Source organism: Eptatretus burgeri, chromosome 10, assembly GCF_056783735.1.
Source record: "Eptatretus burgeri isolate ZD-2024b chromosome 10, Ebu_testis_v1, whole genome shotgun sequence".
NCBI lineage: Eukaryota > Metazoa > Chordata > Myxini > Myxiniformes > Myxinidae > Eptatretus > Eptatretus burgeri.
In genome coordinates, this window is record NC_140970.1 from 100,392,485 (window position 1) to 100,409,922 (window position 17,438).

At 43.3% G+C, this 17,438-nt stretch overlaps 3 protein-coding genes and 1 long non-coding RNA gene across 6 annotated transcripts in view; 2 read left to right on the forward strand and 2 right to left on the reverse strand.

Moving 5' to 3' along the window:
- The window catches only part of FBXW12 (F-box and WD repeat domain containing 12), a 39,775-nt gene extending 34,427 nt beyond the window's left edge, over positions 1 to 5,348 (reverse strand). The window contains exon 1 of one of the 2 annotated variants that reach the window (XM_085899650.1): positions 4,986 to 5,348. In XM_085899650.1, coding sequence (XP_085755776.1) covers positions 4,986 to 5,114 — 129 coding nt within the window. In that variant the 5' untranslated portion in view covers positions 5,115 to 5,348. The remainder of the gene's footprint in view (positions 1 to 4,985) is intronic. The other variant, XM_085899649.1, reaches the window with a different exon arrangement.
- LOC147019276 (inosine-5'-monophosphate dehydrogenase 1-like) overlaps positions 1 to 17,438 on the reverse strand; it is a 315,330-nt gene that overhangs the window by 247,965 nt on the left and 49,927 nt on the right. The window lies entirely within an intron of this gene.
- PDE12 (phosphodiesterase 12) overlaps positions 6,270 to 17,438 on the forward strand; it is a 49,669-nt gene continuing 38,500 nt past the window's right edge. For both annotated transcript variants that reach the window (XM_085899651.1, XM_085899652.1), the window contains exon 1: positions 6,270 to 6,723. In XM_085899651.1, the coding sequence (XP_085755777.1) occupies positions 6,325 to 6,723 (399 nt within the window). In that variant the 5' untranslated portion in view covers positions 6,270 to 6,324. The remainder of the gene's footprint in view (positions 6,724 to 17,438) is intronic.
- LOC147019283 (uncharacterized) lies at positions 13,523 to 15,736 on the forward strand. The gene is made up of 3 exons (XR_015062725.1): positions 13,523 to 13,632; positions 13,729 to 13,893; positions 13,990 to 15,736. It is a non-coding gene; the product is annotated as an uncharacterized LOC147019283 (long non-coding RNA).

A 17,438-nucleotide genomic window follows, 5' to 3' on the forward strand; every position in this document is an offset into this window, starting at 1 on the left:
ATTGTCTGTGTGTGTGATTACATTGTTGTTGATTTCTGCCCGTCGGCGTGCGGACGACCGCTTCTTGCCAATGGCGGCCACTCTCGCCCACCAAACGGAGAATCTAGTCGCAGCTTTTCCGGATCGAACGCCGAAATCCCGCTACGGGTGTGTTTTTAAGCACACCACAGCCTAGTCACCATTCTACCCGCGCGCTAAAGGGTCAATCGCCGAATTGTCGATATACCTAATTAATTGCGTAGGCAGACTACCGAGAGACTGTACCTCAACGGGGCCTCTTGGAAACGAGCCGTTTAAGCAGCTCGCTTCGTTTTGGGATAACCGAGCGGGGTATTTATCACGCAGCCCCGTTGGACCCGATTCTATTAACGGTTATTTAACAACCAACTATATTTCGAGTGCAATATGGCAGTTCAATTAGGGAAAGGATGCAACGAACGGGTGAAGATTTGAACAAGCACATTTATTTCACAAGACACATATGCAGGGATGCACGTCAATCAATGCAACAATGGCAATCATGCAGTTATGTATGCAATCAAGGAGAGCACGCATGCAATTATGTAACATGTAAGGGACAAACCACGAGCAATGCAAAAGAGCTACTACCGTCTATCTATAATGTACACACTAAACAGTTCTACTTACGGACATGGCGCAAACAACGTTCATTAAAAAGAAACAAAGAAAAACCCCAGGAAAGACGAGGGGTAGACTGGACCTCTTGGGTCTTTATTTCACGGAGCTGTGATGACCGCAGAAGCTCTGCGAGGCCGGGCTGGTTACCTTCACCTTCGAGGTTCCTCGCTGGGGCGACCCGCGACGTCCCGTCCTCATGATAGCTGGCGTGATCGCGGTCCGGCCCAGGCCTCGTCTGGCGGCATGGTAATTCGGGCCTAGCCGGCAACGCCTCAGAGGAACGAACGGGTCTTTTGCTCTCTTAGAGTTGATGCTCTCTTTTAGAGCCCGTCCGTCCCTCAGCGCCGCTCGGACTGTCCCGAAGCCCGATCACCTCGGACCGTTCGATGCTGGCTGGCGACCTCTCTCTGGCTCTCCCCACGTCCCGCACACGAACGCGCAGTTCTAAGCGGCACGGCAGGCTTGGCCACGCTCTCAGCTCACATCTCCTCGGCGAACCCAGACCTCCACTGTTCTCCACTGGACTCGAACCTTACTCTTCACACCACTCCAAACCCCGACCGACTGAACTCGACTGCGAGCTTGGCGCTCTGCGTGCTTTTTTATAGGGTTCGTGAGGCGAGGTTTGATCTCCGCTCTTTCACCTCTGACCCCCACTGGCTCCGCCCCTCTTGATCTCCTGATCCGAATTCCGAGGCAAAGCTCGGAGCGAATGGACGTGTTTGAAATCACCGTTGCTGGCGCCCACAAAGGAGAGCGGACGTTGTGGAGATCACCGGCCCTGCACAACGGGGAAACCCCCGCGTCTGTTTGCAGCGATCTCGCCGTGGCCGGCGCAAAGATGACGGCGTTTGCGGAGTTGAAGGTGAAGCGATGTTGTTCGTTGTTGGTTATTGGGGGAGATGTGGTTTCGGAGATGGTGGCTGTGGTTGGCGGTGAAGAAGGTGGTTGTGGTTGGCACTGTGAAGAAGGTGGTTGTGGAGGAGGTGGTTGCGTAAAGGCGGTTGTGAGAGCGATGTTGGTGGTGCAGGTGGTTGTTGTGAAGCGGTTGGTCCAAAATAACGATAGCAAAAGAATAACGGCTAACTCAAAGATCACAGCCCTGATCACACGAATAAATCCTTCGACATCGGTGGGGAAATCTATCTGAACACAGACTTATCGACATAACTGATATAAGGCCGTTCAAAAATGACGTAATGTTTTTTAGAACCTCGTGGAGGATCTCTAAGTCTTACTCACGTTGTTGTTCTTGTGACTTTTTTGTTTCACAGCCTACAGTTTTTATCGAAACTTCCTGAAACTTGACATATATATGTAAAAATTCCCTCCGCAGACAGTAACCATCTCCGATTTTGAAAATTCCTCCCAGAAAAAAAATTTATGACGTCAAAATATCTCCGCTAATGGAAATCGCCGAAAAAATTATCTCCGAAACTAGGCAAACTGTTTGAATTTTATTTGCGGGAATCAAGCCGGGCATTAGCACAGATAATTTATCGCAAACCTGATACATCATGATGGCGTCATATTCGTTTTTATGACGTCATCATGAAGAGGACGAGGATCTTAGCTCATTGGGGCTTCTTTTTGGGGGGAGGTGCATACCGTGCTTACTGATGGGCTTCATTAAACCTTACTAATAATAGCGAACGCAGTGAGCTTCATACTCAACGTGTGCACGTGAGAGAATAGGAAACTACAACAACAACAACAACAACAACAACAACAACAACAACAACACAATATCCCTGGCTATTTGGAATCCGTGTCGTTAGCTATGACCTTTTGCTTCCGGTTGTTTTTAAACGCTGTGCGGTGTATAAACACGATTGGGTTTTATTTCTATCTTGTGAATATTACTTGACGCGTGCACATGAGAGAATAGGAAACAACAAAAACAACACAATACCCTGGCAATTGTGAATCCGTGTCGTTGCCTATGACCATTTTGCTTCCGTTTTTGTTTTGTTTCTGGTTATTTTTTGTTTCCGGTTTTTGTCATGGGGAATGATGCATGCCGGGAGATAAAGGCATCGTCGGAGACATGAAAGACCCAAATAATATCAGACTTTGTGTATATTTCCTCCACTGATTTTAATATAGATATCTCCCGCATCATCAAAAAATTATTTTAAATCGTGATTTACATTATTTGATCGTTGATCCCGAATCCAGGCCAAAGTAACCGGAAATTGCGTCAAAATCATCAGCTGTGCAGCGCTTACACGTACCACGGTATAGTTGGCAAGTGTACAGTTGTGAACAAGTTATTGGGAAAGTCAGAAGCGAATGTAAGAAGAATACAACGTTCGCTTCTCGTATTAATTTTTTTTAGATGAGATCCTGTTCTTGGCGGTGTAGTTGTCGTTGTGAAGGTAATGTTGAGGTAATATTTATTTTTGCAGATAAGATCCTGTTCTAGGCGGTGTAGTTGTTGTTGTGAAGGTAATGTTGAGGTAATATTAATTTTTTTAGATGAGATCCTGTTCTAATCTAGGTGGTGTAGTTGTCGTTGTGAAGGTAATGTTGAGGTAATATTTATTTTTGCAGATGAGATCCTGTTCTCGGTGGTGTAGTTGTTGTTGTGAAGGTAATGTTGAGGTATAATGTGGAGGTAATATTATTTTTTTTAGATGAGATCCTGTTCTAATCTAGGTGGTGTAGTTGTCGTTGTGAAGGTAATGTTGAGGTAATATTTATTTTTGCAGATGAGATCCTGTTCTCGGTGGTGTAGTTGTCGTTGTGAAGGTAATGTTGAGGTAATATTTATTTTTGCAGATAAGATCCTGTTCTAGGTGGTGTAGTTGTTGTTGTGAAGGCAATGTTGAGGTATAATGTGGAGGTAATATTAATTTTTTTAGATGAGATCCTGTTCTTGGCGGTGTAGTTGTCGTTGTGAAGGTAATGTTGAGGTAATATTTATTTTTGCAGATAAGATCCTGTTCTAGGTGGTGTAGTTGTTGTTGTGAAGGTAATGTTGAGGTTATATTAATTTTTTTTAGATGAGATCCTGTTCTTGGCGGTGTAGTTGTCGTTGTGAAGGTAATGTTGAGGATTTTTTTTTTCAGATGAGATCCTGTTCTTGGTGGTGTAGTTGTCGTTGTGAAGGTAATGTTAAGGTAATATTTTTTTTTCAGATGAGATCCTGTTCTTGGTGGTGTCGTTGTTGTGAAGGTAATGTTAAGGTAATATTTATTTTTGCAGATGAGATCCTGTTCTCGGCGGTGTAGTTGTCGTTGTGAAGGTAATGTTGAGGATTTTTTTTTTTCAGATGAGATCCTGTTCTCGGCGGTGTAGTTGTCGTTGTGAAGGTAATGTTGAGGTAATATTTATTTTTGCAGATGAGATCCTGTTCTAGGCGGTGTAGTTGTCGTTGTGAAGGTAATGTTGAGGTAATATTTATTTTTGCAGATGAGATCCTGTTCTAGGCGGTGTAGTTGTCGTTGTGAAGGTAATGTTGAGGATTTTTTTTTTTTCAGATGAGATCCTGTTCTTGGTGGTGTCGTTGTTGTGAAGGTAATGTTAAGGTAATATTTATTTTTGCGGATGAGATCCTGTTCTCGGCGGTATAGTTGTCGTTGTGAAGGTAATGTTGAGGATTTTTTTTTTTCAGATGAGATCCTGTTCTTGGTGGTGTAGTTGTCGTTGTGAAGGTAATGTTAAGGTAATATTTATTTTTGCAGATGAGATCCTGTTCTCGGCAGTGAAGTTGTTGGTGTGAAGGTAATGTTTTGGTAATATATTTTTTTTCATTGCAAAAAGACTTTAATTTGATATATTTAAGAAGAATTCTACGTTCGATTCTAGGCTTTGCCTAATCCATATTAAGTTTTATTCGACATATGGTTACATTTTTTGGGGGCCCTCATCGTGATATGAGTGGAGGCCTACAGGCCTGTGGACAGACACACCAGAAAAACCAATATGGCGGCCATATCATTTTGTCTTGTTGGCATGGTGGGCGGAGTCAAGCAACCATGTGGGTGTGGTCAGGCAGTTATTCGACCAATGGGTGCAATTTCAAAAAAAAAAAAAAAAACAACAATACAGAACTCGTGCGGACAGACCTGTGACGTGGCGCAAGTAACAACATACCGACTGCTTATAATTCAAAACACCTCACTGTACTGTAAAACGTCGGGAGGGGAACACGAGCACCACACACACACACACACACACACACACACACACACACACACACACACACACACACACACACACACACACACACACACACACACACACACACACACCACACACACCACACACACCACACACACCACACACACCACACACACACGTTGATAAATACTATAGTGAGGATAAACGATCAGTCACTGTACCTTTTTCACGAGCGATGCGTTTAACAAATCGCTCACAGGAAGGTATGACAACAGTAAAACCAAACTGTCGAAAGTCAGGATATCGTTTCCATCATCGTCCATCTGTTCAAACGGCACAGGAACGCGCATTCGGTGCCGCACGACAAAAACCAAGCTGCGGTACGGACTTTGTAAACACCCGGAACTCGGGTAATCTTGGATTCGACGGTCGTGGCGCACCCTGTGTGTGTTGGGGCAAAAAAAACATTCAAAGAGAGAGAGAAGTGAATGGTCGGGATTCAAACCCAGGCGAAGCGAAAGGCGAAGAACACGTCAATCAATGTTAATCGGCCATGGCGGTGTAATCGTTAGCAGCGTCCGCTCTGAGTGTGCGAGGTTGGCGGACGTAACAATATTGATATTTAATTACATGATGTAGAGGAGGGTTATGATTATGATGCAGTTTTTTCTTTTTAATTATTATTACTGTCATTATTATTATTTCGCATATGCAGTAACAGCGCGTCAGCAATAGCTTTTCAATTTCATCATCATTTGCGATACGAGTGAGCGTTCGTAATTTTAAGCGGTGAATGAGACGTTGATTCGTTGGTTGGTCGGTAGCGGAGCTTGATAGTCTTCAAGAACTTCGCGGAATGTGCTAAAGAAAATTTTTTTTAATGATATTGCTTTTTTGTTTCGTAACTCTTTACTCTTAAGATTGCGGTCCCCGGTCCTGTCATTGCCCGTGACATGACCATATTCGATGACTATATCTTGATAATATTCAAACATCGACTGCCTCCGCAATTTTCCCATACAATTGGGTATGTATATATTCCAGGAGCTGTTTCTGTATATTACAGTGCTCAAAAAGGTAAAAACATCCGACCTTTGAGCACAAGATGTTTGTGATATATTCCGGTATTACTCAGAGTGAGGCCGAAATCCCACCTTTTCATTATAACGCCTTTCTTCCTTCGTGTTTCAGTATTTTATTACATCGATGCCGGTGATAACGTGTGATTACAGTTGATTACCAAATATCCACAGAAGTAATAATTGCTTGTATTTTGTTTCATCCTGCACGAGACATATTTATTACCATACCCATACTTTAGAGCGGTGTGTTGTTGAGCTTTCATTCACTGAGGCTGATCTCTGTTTCTGTCATCGTGCGCGAGCAAATTATTTTAAGTGGAACCGAAAGGTGTGCGGCACATTTGAAAAGAAGAATAAGTAGAAATGTTTTTTTGTTTTTTTTGAAGATCAACGCTGAGGAAGAAGTCGACGTTTCCGGTAAAGAACACCCACTGGGAGTTTGAGGGAAGTCATTGGCGCGTTTTTTATATTTTTTTGGATGTTGGCGCGTTCTTTACTGGTGGCCGTCGTCGCCTCAAGCCGGGCAGTCAGGAGGTTTAGCTGCTCTGAGGTGATGAATAAGTCACGGATGCCAGTGGACTCGGATGGCCGGATATCGGTGCGCTGTGTGCCCGGCGAGTCCAAAATGACGCTGAGCTTCGTTTTCGAAGGAAAGCGCAAACAGTTACTTCGCAATCAAGAGGAACCGTTAGGCTGCGCTCTGCGCCGGATCACGCAGAGCGCAATCGCCATCTTGGAAGGGGGGAAGAAGAAGAATAAGAAGAAGAAGCGGAGGAGCACGAGCCAGAATATGGAGACCGACGTGGTGGGGGGAGCTGCTGCTGTGGCTCGCACATCAGGAATGAATAAACCGGCGTTGAGTGGCTGTGACGTCAAGGTGAAGTGTTTGTTCGTTAACACGTGACGTCACGGGAATTCGAAGTCTTCTTCAAATTCGAAGATGAGCTATAATTACTGAAGAACTCTTTTTTTTTTTTTTTTTTTTTTTTTTTTAATTTCTTTTTTTTTTTTCTTTTTTTTTTGTCAAGTAGAATATTTTATTAACAATGATGGCGTTTTATCTGCAACCAAAAGGGGAAATAGTCGAGGCAGATAACCAATTTTTGAGAGGAATCGTGCAAATGATGATGCAAGCATCAAATTCGAAGATAAGCTATAATTACTGAAGAACTCTTTTTTTTTTTTTCTTTTTTTTTTCTTTTCTTTTTTTTTTTTTTTTTTTTTTTTTCCCAAGTAGAATATTTTATTGACAATGATGGCGTTTTATCTGCAACCAAAAGGGGAAATAGTGGAGGCAGATAACAGCAATTTTTGAGAGGAATCGTGCAAATGATGATGCAAGCATCAAATTTGGCATTTCTGTTCTGCAGGGGATTCTAATCAAATATGCTGATTGGCCATTTGAAAATCCAAATTTTTCAAAATTTGGATTTTAAAATTGCCAATCGGGCAGATTTGATCAGAAAGCCCTGCAGAACAGAAATGCCAAATTTGATGCTTGTATCATAATTTGCACGATTTTTCTACTATCTACTACACTAAAATAGACAGTCTTAGTCTGATTACTTTCACACGATTATGGCACACAGGAAAATGCCGTGAACTAACAATGAAGATCTCGTATCGGCATTTGCATATTGAACATTACTAACTGGCGATTATACAATCGCACTAATGATGATGATAATACGAAACTAGAACGGGCACTCGTAGAGGGCATATACCTTCGCCGCCGCTACTGTTTTGTTCTTGGCATAAGAGTGTGGGGAACAGAACAAGGAGCATTTTGGTCCTGATTTCATACGAATCTGATAAGAATTGACTGCGTTATGATAAAAATACGCACATCTGCAAGGTCGTGACCCCCCTGACCTTTGACCCCCAACCGCGAGTAAGGGCAATTACGTCATTGTGTCAAGTTGCATATCACAAGATTGGGCATTAAATTCTGAACATTTTGGCATTAGTTTCATGCAAATTGGATAGATATTGACCGCGATATGGTAAAAAGACTATTTTGACCTTTTCATGACCTTGACCTTTGACCCGATTGCTCCCAAAATCTAATCAAATGGTCCTTGGCTAATAACCAATCATCCCACCAAATTTCATGCAATTCGGTTTAATACTTTTTAAGTTATGCGAATAACAAACAAATAAATAATCATTGGCATCTCTCACAAACATATATTTTGGTACTGATTATAATGCCAGGATTTGGGACATTTTCTTTTAAAAACAAGGGTAATGACATAATTGTGTCATGTCGCCCATCACAAGATTGTGCAATGAATTCTGAACATTTTGGCATCGGTTGCATGCCAATTAGATCAAAATTGACTGCGCTATGGTAAGAATACGAATTTGACCTTTCCGTGACCTTGACCTTTGACCCAATCGCTCCCAAAATCTAATCAAATGTTCCTTGGATAATAACCCATCATCCCACCAAATTTCAAGCGATTTGGTTTAATACTTTGAGTTATGCGAATAACACACACACACACACACACACACACACACACACACACACACACACACACACACACACACACACACACACACACACACACACACACACACACACACACACACACACACACACACACACACACACACACACACACACACACACACACACACACACACACACACGAATACACAGCGACCAATACATAACCTTTCGCAAAATGCGAAGGTAACAACGATAATGTCCAACTATAATGAATAAAATAATAACTGACAAATGCACAAGACACGAGGACATAGGGCAATGACGATCACTCTTCATCCCCCCCAGCTCGGGGTCCACGCCACGAGCTTATCTACTGCATCAACCAGTCACCTGATTCCTGCCAGGCCGGTTTTCGAGTCGCTCGATGAGGACGTGCAGCAGGAGGCGTGGGCGGTGAGGTCGGAGCGATGGGGTCTGTAGGTGAGGAAGGTGGCGTGATACAGTTCGATGGGGAGGAAGATGATGTTGGAGGGCCGCTCGCAGGAGGAGTTGACGTCGCGATAAGCGGAGGCGGCTTCTCTGGTGTCTGATCGGGAACAGGTGGATCTTGTGCAAGAAACTGACACTGAGGAGGTTGAGTGAAGGCGCGGACGTCCGTCGGTGGCCGTGAGTCTCGCCGCGGCGGGTATGACGGGCAGGAGCGGGCATGGTAATGTCCGTTGAAACCGGGACGAATGCGTGGAGGAATTTGCGATTACTTGACGTGCTGGGGAATTGAGGAACCGTCAATCTTGACGCAGTATTTGTCGTGATCCAACACCTCGGTGACGGTGCCAGTTCATTCCCATCGCTTGGGATGATTTCCCGCACCATTTTGCATGAAGCATCTGTCTCCGAAATGGAGAGGGAGTGCAGGGCGAACGTGGCTGTTCAGAGACTCCTGCGACCGAGCGTAGCGTGTGCGAAGCGACGACTCTCATTTCCTAGGCTTCCTGTCATGTAGGCCTGATTTTGGGGTTGGAAAACTTTTCCAGTCGGTTCACAAAAAGTAGCGAGTCTCGCAGCGGCTTCCCGAAGATGATTTGGGCGGGCGAAATGTCGCAGTCGGGGTCGGGCGTGTTTCTTAGTTGAAGGAGGGATCGCAGGAAGCGGTCGTTGTCGAGCATTCCGGTGGGACCGACGTTTGATCTCAGAAGCCGCTTGGTAGTTTTGATTGTAACCTCTGCTCTGCCGTTCGATTGAGGGTGGTATGAGGATGAGATGCGATGCTTGACGCCCCATCTAACGAGAAAGTCACGGGTAACACCGGCCATGAACTCCGGCCCGCCGTCGCTGGAGAGTTCTTCCGGTACGACAAAAGTGGCGAATAGTGAGCAGAGGCACCCGATGAGCCCGTGGAACCTGCATGCAAGGAACCAGGAGGACACTCGAATACTTCTGACTAACCCGACAAGCGGTCACCGACAACCAATTAATGGTGTCCTGCAAAATCGAAATAGTCAGCGTAGACAGATTTGAAAGGAGTAAAAGGGCGGAGGAGCTCCTTGTGAGCCAACGGCCATCCATATCTAGTGCCCAACTGTGTCTGCGGACGTCCTCCTGCAGTTGGGCTACTTCTTATAAGGAGGTTGGTGGCAGGATTTGCACTCCGGCCACCGTAAAACGCTTCATTCCGCAAAACGCAAAAAAATCTGAAAACCCACTCCGTGGGAGTACCTCCTGTGCAGCTTCCCTTCCCAGGGCAGCTCACCGGATGACAGGATTGGGGCAAAGCCTTCGGGACCCCCAATCTTTGATAGGAGGGAAACCATGGGGTAACATCCCTGGGTCAGATTGCGGGAGAGTGTGTCGGAGTGGTGCTGAGGTGTCGTCCACCAGACGGCGGTCTCCTTGGGTTAACCTGAGGCGGTCCCTTCGGGTGGGTGCCTGGAATGTCCTATCCCTAAGAGAGGATGATCACCTGTCTCTGTTATCATCTGAGCTCAAGCGTTTGGACATCGGGATTGCAGCTCTCTCTGAGGTTTGAAGACCGGATTGCGGTGAGATAATGGTGGGTGGTTACACCTACTATTGGTCTGGTCGCTCTGATGGTTACCATACCCATGGACTTGCTGTAGCTGTGTCCAATAAGCTGACCCCAATGATAATTGAGGTAACACCGGTCAACGAGCGTATTATGAGATTAAGGATTCGCCACTCCTTAGGTGTCATTTCCCTGGTCTCTATTTATGCTCCGACTGAGGCGAGTGATCTCACCGTGAAGGACACATTCTACGCCACACTCGAGTCTGTGGTTGATCAGTGCCCCAGACGAGATACACTTCTAGTCTTGGGGGATTTCAATGCATCGACTGGAACTGATAGGGATGGTTATGAGGTGTGTGTTGGTCCCCATGGGTCAGGAACTATGAACCAGAATAGCACTAAGTTCCTTGACTTTGCAAGAAGTCATGGACTTAGGGTGGCTGGTTCATGGTTTCAGCGCCCGCAAGCTCATCGCTGGACTTGGCATTCCAACGCTGGCGGTGTGGCAAAGGAGATTGACCATGTCCTCATTGACGGTCGTTGGAGGATGATCCAGAACTGCAGGGTCTACCGGAGTGCTCAGTTCCTCAATACTGACCACAGGCTTATTGTAGCAACTCTAAAGCTGCACCTTAAATCCTGGAGAATGGTACCATCCCAGGCTAGGCTGGATGTTGCCAAGCTCAGGGATGAGAGAGTAGCTGAGGAGTTTGCGAACAGGCTGAGTGGACACTTTGGGGGTCTGGGTGCTTTGGGGGGTCCTGAAGAGTTGTGGAGCACCTTCAAGACCACCGTCCTTGATGTTGCCGGTGGATGCCTTGGAGTTCACCACAGGGCAAAGAAGAATTTTGTCTCTCAAGGGACACTGGATACCATTGACCAGAGTCGCAGGGCCAGGCTGAATGGCAGAGCTGAGCTGTTCAGGGAGCTGAGGCGTAAAACTGTATGTGCACTGAGGGTGGACAAGGAGGCCTATGTGGGAGGAATCTGTGAGGGGGTAGAGCAGGTGATTCTCGTCCCGCTTACAGGGGAATTCGCGCATTACGTTCATCCAAGCCCATCCCTCGGAGCACTGCAGTTAGAGCAGAGAGTGGTAGGCTCTTGACAGAGGAGTCTGAAGTGAAGGTCCGCTGGGCCGGTTACTTTGAGCGGTTGTACCAGGCTGATCCCCCAGCTGTCGAGTTGGACGTCAAGGGTGTTACAATCCCTGTTGCCGACCCTCGAATCAACTGTGGTCCACCATCGCTTGTGGAAACACGGGCTGCGGTGAACCAGTTAAAACGGGGCAAAGCTCCAGGGATCTGTGGCATCCATGCTGAACTTCTCAAGGCTGGTGGAAATGCTGCACTCGTGTCGTTGCATGCAGTTTTGTGCTCTGCCTGGAACACAGGCATCATCCCAACTGACTGGAAGAGGGGCCTTGTTGTCCCTCTCTAGAAAGGGAAGGGTGATCGCCAAGACTGCAACAACTACCGAGGGGTGACGCTGCTCTCAGTGCCGGGCAAGGTCTTTGCTCGGATAATTCTTGATAGGGTTCGCCACCATCTGCTTGAGCACCAGCGTCCAGAGCAGTCAGGCTTTACACCAAAGAGGTCAACGATTGACCGTATCCTTGCACTTCGTGTCCTCACCGAACGCAGACGAGAGTTTCGGCAGGGGCTGCTTGCAGCCTATGTTGATCTCTGTAAAGCATTCGATTCAGTGAATCGGGATGTCCTCTGGAGGATTCTTGGTCTTCGTGGGGTGCCACCGAAACTGATCGATCTGATGTCTGAACTCTACTCTGGTACTGAGAGTGCTGTGAAGTGTGGTGGTACCATCTCTGACTTATTTCCAGTTGTTACTGGAGTTCGTCAGGGATGTGTACTTGCCCCCACACTTTTCAGCACTTGTATGGACTGGATTTTTGGGAGGATGTCTGAGAGATCAAGTTGCGGTGCATCGTTTGGCAATGTCAAGATCTCGGACCTTGATTTTGCAGATGATGCAGTCATCTTTGCGGAGACTTTAGACATCCTCTTGGGGGCCCTCGAGGTGCTGAATGAGGAGTCGGAGCCATTGGGATTACGGATTTCTTGGGTCAAAACTAAGATCCAGGCTTTCGGTGACATCTTGGATGCTGCTGTCCTGTCTGTGTCTGTTTGTGGTGAGGATGTTGAGGTCATGGATAGATTCACTTACCTTGGCAGTGATATTCATGTCTCCGCAGGTTGTGAGCCGGAGGTCAATAGACGTCTGGGTCGGGCCTGGGGAGTCATGGATTCACTGGATCATGGGGTGTGGTGCTGCCGATACCTGTGCGGGAGGACGAAAGTCTGAGTCTTCAGGTCCTTGGTACTTCCAGTCTTGCTCTATGGGTGCGAGACTTGGACTTTGACCAAGGATCTGAGACGGAGACTTATTTCCTTTGGTACCAGGTCAGTAGGGTAAGAATACTGATTCTGGCTCACTTTTCCCCATGTAAATGAATGGGGGATTTTCAGCGATTTACATTTTTTTTCCCTAAAAATAAACCCCCTTTTTATCCCAAGGTATATTTATTTGTCTCCCCTTTTAACTTGGAGGTTGAACCTCATTGAATTGAACACCTGGGGGTTGAACAGCTCACTCATTGAACCTATAAAGATTTGTTCATTCTCAAATTCCTTCAATAGTTTAATTTTCTTTGCACAATAATCCCCATCTAAAATATTGACAAACAAAACATTTGAATCTTTATATTTTTTAAGATACCACATTTGTGCCATTACGAAATGATAAACTTCTCTTAATGCTCTTGTTTGACCACCTCCTGAGCCACAGGTTATTTTTTGTTAAGCCCCGCCCACTTTTCTTTAAGCCCCGCCCACTTTTGTTAAGCCCCGCCCACTTTTCATAAGGTAATTTTCTAAGCCACGCCCACTTTTCCTAAGCCCCGCCCACTTTTGCTAAGCTCCGCCCACTTTTCATAAGGTATTTTTCTAAGCCCGCCCACTTTTCCTAAGCTCCGCCTACTTTTGCTAAGCCCCCGCCCACTCTTACATCATTTCCAGTTCATCTCTGACTCACAAAGAAATCACTAGAAAATTACAGGATGTTATGGTTTGAAAAATTTCCCAATGAAGGCTTGCCTAGGCTTGCCCAGGGAATTTCCAAGGAAACCACACCCCACCAGTCTTTCTCTATAAAAGCTTCAAACCCAGGCTCCATTTTAAACATTTGTTCTTGCTGGCAATGGTGTTCTGTGTGCTTGTCTCAAACTCTCTGTCTTCTATGGAACTAAACCTTCAAGTTGATGAACTGGATTCAAACCTCTTATCTATTGAGGTAAGATTTTTATTTTCCTATTTTCAAACTTTGATTGAAGCATACTCATTTAATAATTAAATAACTTAATTAATACATTATTATTTTCTCTCACAGGAAATTGTATCTGAAAATACTGCTTTTGCTACAACTTGGGGGGAAATTGTTGGCTTGGTTGAAGACCTTGAGTGGGATGACTTTGGTGTTCCTTGGAACTCTCTGTCTTCTATGGAACTAAACCTTCAAGTTGATGAACTGGATTCAAACCTCTTATCTATTGAGGTAAGATTTTTATTTTCCTATTTTCAAACTTTGATTGAAGCATACTCATTTAATAATTAAATAACTTAATTAATACATTATTATTTTCTCTCACAGGAAATTGTGTCTGAAATACGAAATGAAAATACTGCTTTTGCTACAACTTGGGGCGAAATTGTTGGCTTGGTTGAAGACCTTATGAGCGACCAAGACCCACAGAACGAGTTCGTCCTTGATGACCCAACCAAAGAGTTATACCTTGGAGACCAGCAAAATCCTGAAAAAGAGTTTTACAGCAATAGTACTCATTGTGAGTTATCAAGACAATACCCACTGAACAAGTTATACCTTGATGAGCCAGAATACAAGTTTTACCTTGGAGACTCACAAATTTTGAAAAAATCAAGAAATGAGTTCTGCCTTGATGGTTTTAATAACTACCTTGGAGACTCAGGAAAAGGGTTCTGCCAAGATGGTTCTAAATATGGGGCCTACCTTGGAGACTCACAAATTTTGAAAAAATCAGTAAATGAGTTCTGCCTTGATGGTTTAAATAACTACCTTGGAGACTCAGGAAAAGGGTTCTGCCAAGATGGTTCTAAATATGGGTCCTACCTTGGAGACTCACAAATTTTGAAAAAATCAGTAAATGAGTTATCCTTAAGACTTTGTAAGTTGGTTTTACTTTGAATACTTGAAATGTGGGTTCTGGATTGATAACTCACAATGTGATACATATCTTGGAAACTCAACGGGAATGTGGTTATACCTTGAAGACTTGGAAAGTTGGGTTTATGTTGGACACTTGAAACTTTTTTGGGGGCTTTTATTTATTTATTTATTTATTTATTATTATTTTATTTATTTATATTTTGGAGACTTTTGGAGTTGCTATCACTCTTTGGGATCTAAACCTATCGATGTAGTTCTTTGTCGGATGGTGCTTGATGGGAGCAAGATCAAGAAAGTTCTGGGAAGAAAGTGCAGGCTTACTCCCCCTTTCTACGTCATCAAACCTGAAAGCCTTAAAAGACAGAATTGGAAGAAGAAAAAAAAAAACGTAAAAATATATATATATATATAGGTGAAAATCTCATTTTGAAAAAGACATTGTGTTGGGCGAGGATTGAGTTGGGGTTGAGATTTTGAATGTGAGGGTTGGGGTTGAGATTTTGAATGTGAGGGTTGGGACACACACACACATACACATCAACAAACAAAAGTTAAGCCTTGACTATTCAGTTGAGGATTCTGTGTTTGGGGTTCACAGATCTAAGAACGTCCCCCTTGACACACACATTATATACTGTTATACACCTCGGACTTGGCCCTCGAGTGTCCACAACGGTGTATAGTAGGAGGGAGTGAAGCGCCAACCTATTGCTCCCATTACACACACACACACAAACAAAAGTTAAGCCTTGACTATTCAGTTGAGGATTCTGTGTTTGGGGTTCACAGATCTAAGAACGTCCCCCTTGACACACATTATATACTTGTCCCTCTAGTGTCCACAAAGGTGTATTATCTGCTTAGTTTTGTCTTTTGTAATTCCTGTGAATAAAATGAACCTAAAATCTCTTCCCCTTCCAAATCATATATTTTATAAGTCCAAGGAACTGTATCTATTACATCAACAATTTTAAAAAGTTCTTTCGTCCATCGTTCAGTAAAACCCTTTTCAAAATGAGATTTCCACCTATATATTCTTACGATATCACCAACTTTGAACTTAGGTTTTCTGACATTAATCTCTTTTTCATATTTTAATTTTGTAAATGTTTCTGATGGCTTCATATTCGTTGACGTGTGAATCGTGTCATTATACTTATCCACAATATCCTGAATAAAAGATGACCATTGTTGTGAACCGAGTTGTGTGAATTTTTTATATAGTCTCTCTTTTAAGGTACGATTAAAACGTTCAACAACAACTGCCTTCCCTTCATTAAAGGTACTGTATAATGTAATACTGTTATTTTTTAGAAAATTCATAAATGTCTTGTTATAAAACTCTCTACCCTCATCAGTCCACAATTTCTTAGGTTTTCTCTTACTTTTATTAAATATCTGTTGAAAAGCTAACATAAGAGTATTACCTGTTTTGTTTTTTAAAGGGACAACCCACGCATATCTACTCCTCAAATCAATAACGGTTAAAGCATACTTGTACCCCTTATCATTATTGAGTTCAATCAAATCAGCAGACCAGATATAATCAACTTCCTTGGAATAAACTTTCCTTCTCTGAAACTTTGTGAATATTGGTTTATGTAATTCATCAGCTAATTGCTCTTCAGTCTTAATGGCATCATTAGAGCCTATAAGTTTTTTGAATTTCCAAGTCCAAGTTTCAATTTAGCACTAATCATCTTCTTCCACGATGAACCTATCAACTTTTTCTCTCAAGGTTGGATTTTGTATCAGAGACAAATTATATAACATTTCTCTATCGGCTTCATGCTTTTCTTCCAACGTTGTGGTATTCCCATAATCAATATCGTGTCTCATGCACACTTCATCAACTCTATTGATTGGTTTACTCCAGGATTTAGGATTGTCTGCCTCATCTAATCTTTTATCTAAGTTTGTGCCTGGACCACAGAAAGAATACCCTGGAAGATGTAATTCCCCTGGTATTCCAGTAGTTGTAAATTTACTTCCTGATAAAAACTTTTGTATATCTCCTCCGAGTTTGTGTTTGGAGATAAATTGATTTTTTTTGAACCACACACCGAACATATACCTTTTTGGATAACCCTGTTATTTTTACTTTTAATATATGAAATATTTTTAGTATTAGTTTTCTTTTTACATTTGAGACAATAACTCATTTATTTATGTGAAAAAGTCCTGCAGAGTGCAAAAACCTTTTAGTTTCCAACATGCACATTTGAATCTTAATTTTTTTAAAACATAAAGAATCCTAAGAAATGCCTTCACTCTCTCCTCCATTTATTTAAGAAAAAACTTGAATTAAAATGAATAGCTTGACGATGTCAATAGTCTTGAAGAAAATATTGCAAATAGACTTGTCAATTCTTTGTTTTCCTCCTCGGTGGGTTGAGTTATTTTCTGTAATACCGCCAATCTTTTTTGAATCTCACTGGTTTCCATATTTTGATATTTATTTTGTCTCGCTCTTTCCTCCCTCTCCTCCCTCTCTCTCTTCTCTTTTTCCTCCTTCTCTTTCTTCTCCCTCTCCTCCTTCTCTCTCTTCTCTTTTTCCTCCTTCTCTTTCTTCTCCTTTTCCTCCTTCTCTTTCTTCTCCCTCTCCTCATTCTCCTTTTCCTCCTCTTCCCTCTCTTCTTCAACTCCTTCCTCATCCCTTACTATCCTTGAATCGTTTACACCCCATAGAATATTATACATATATTCATCAGGATTTCTTGTTATTCCTGCATCGAAAATAATTTTTTTACAACAGGAAACCAATAAAATTTCTTTTGAATTTCTAAAAGAGCCTTACCTTTTCTTAACTTTATAATTTTTTCATTATTTAACATTCTAATTAAATCTAAAGTTGTCGGTTTATCAACATCAGCATAATGCCAATATTTTATTGA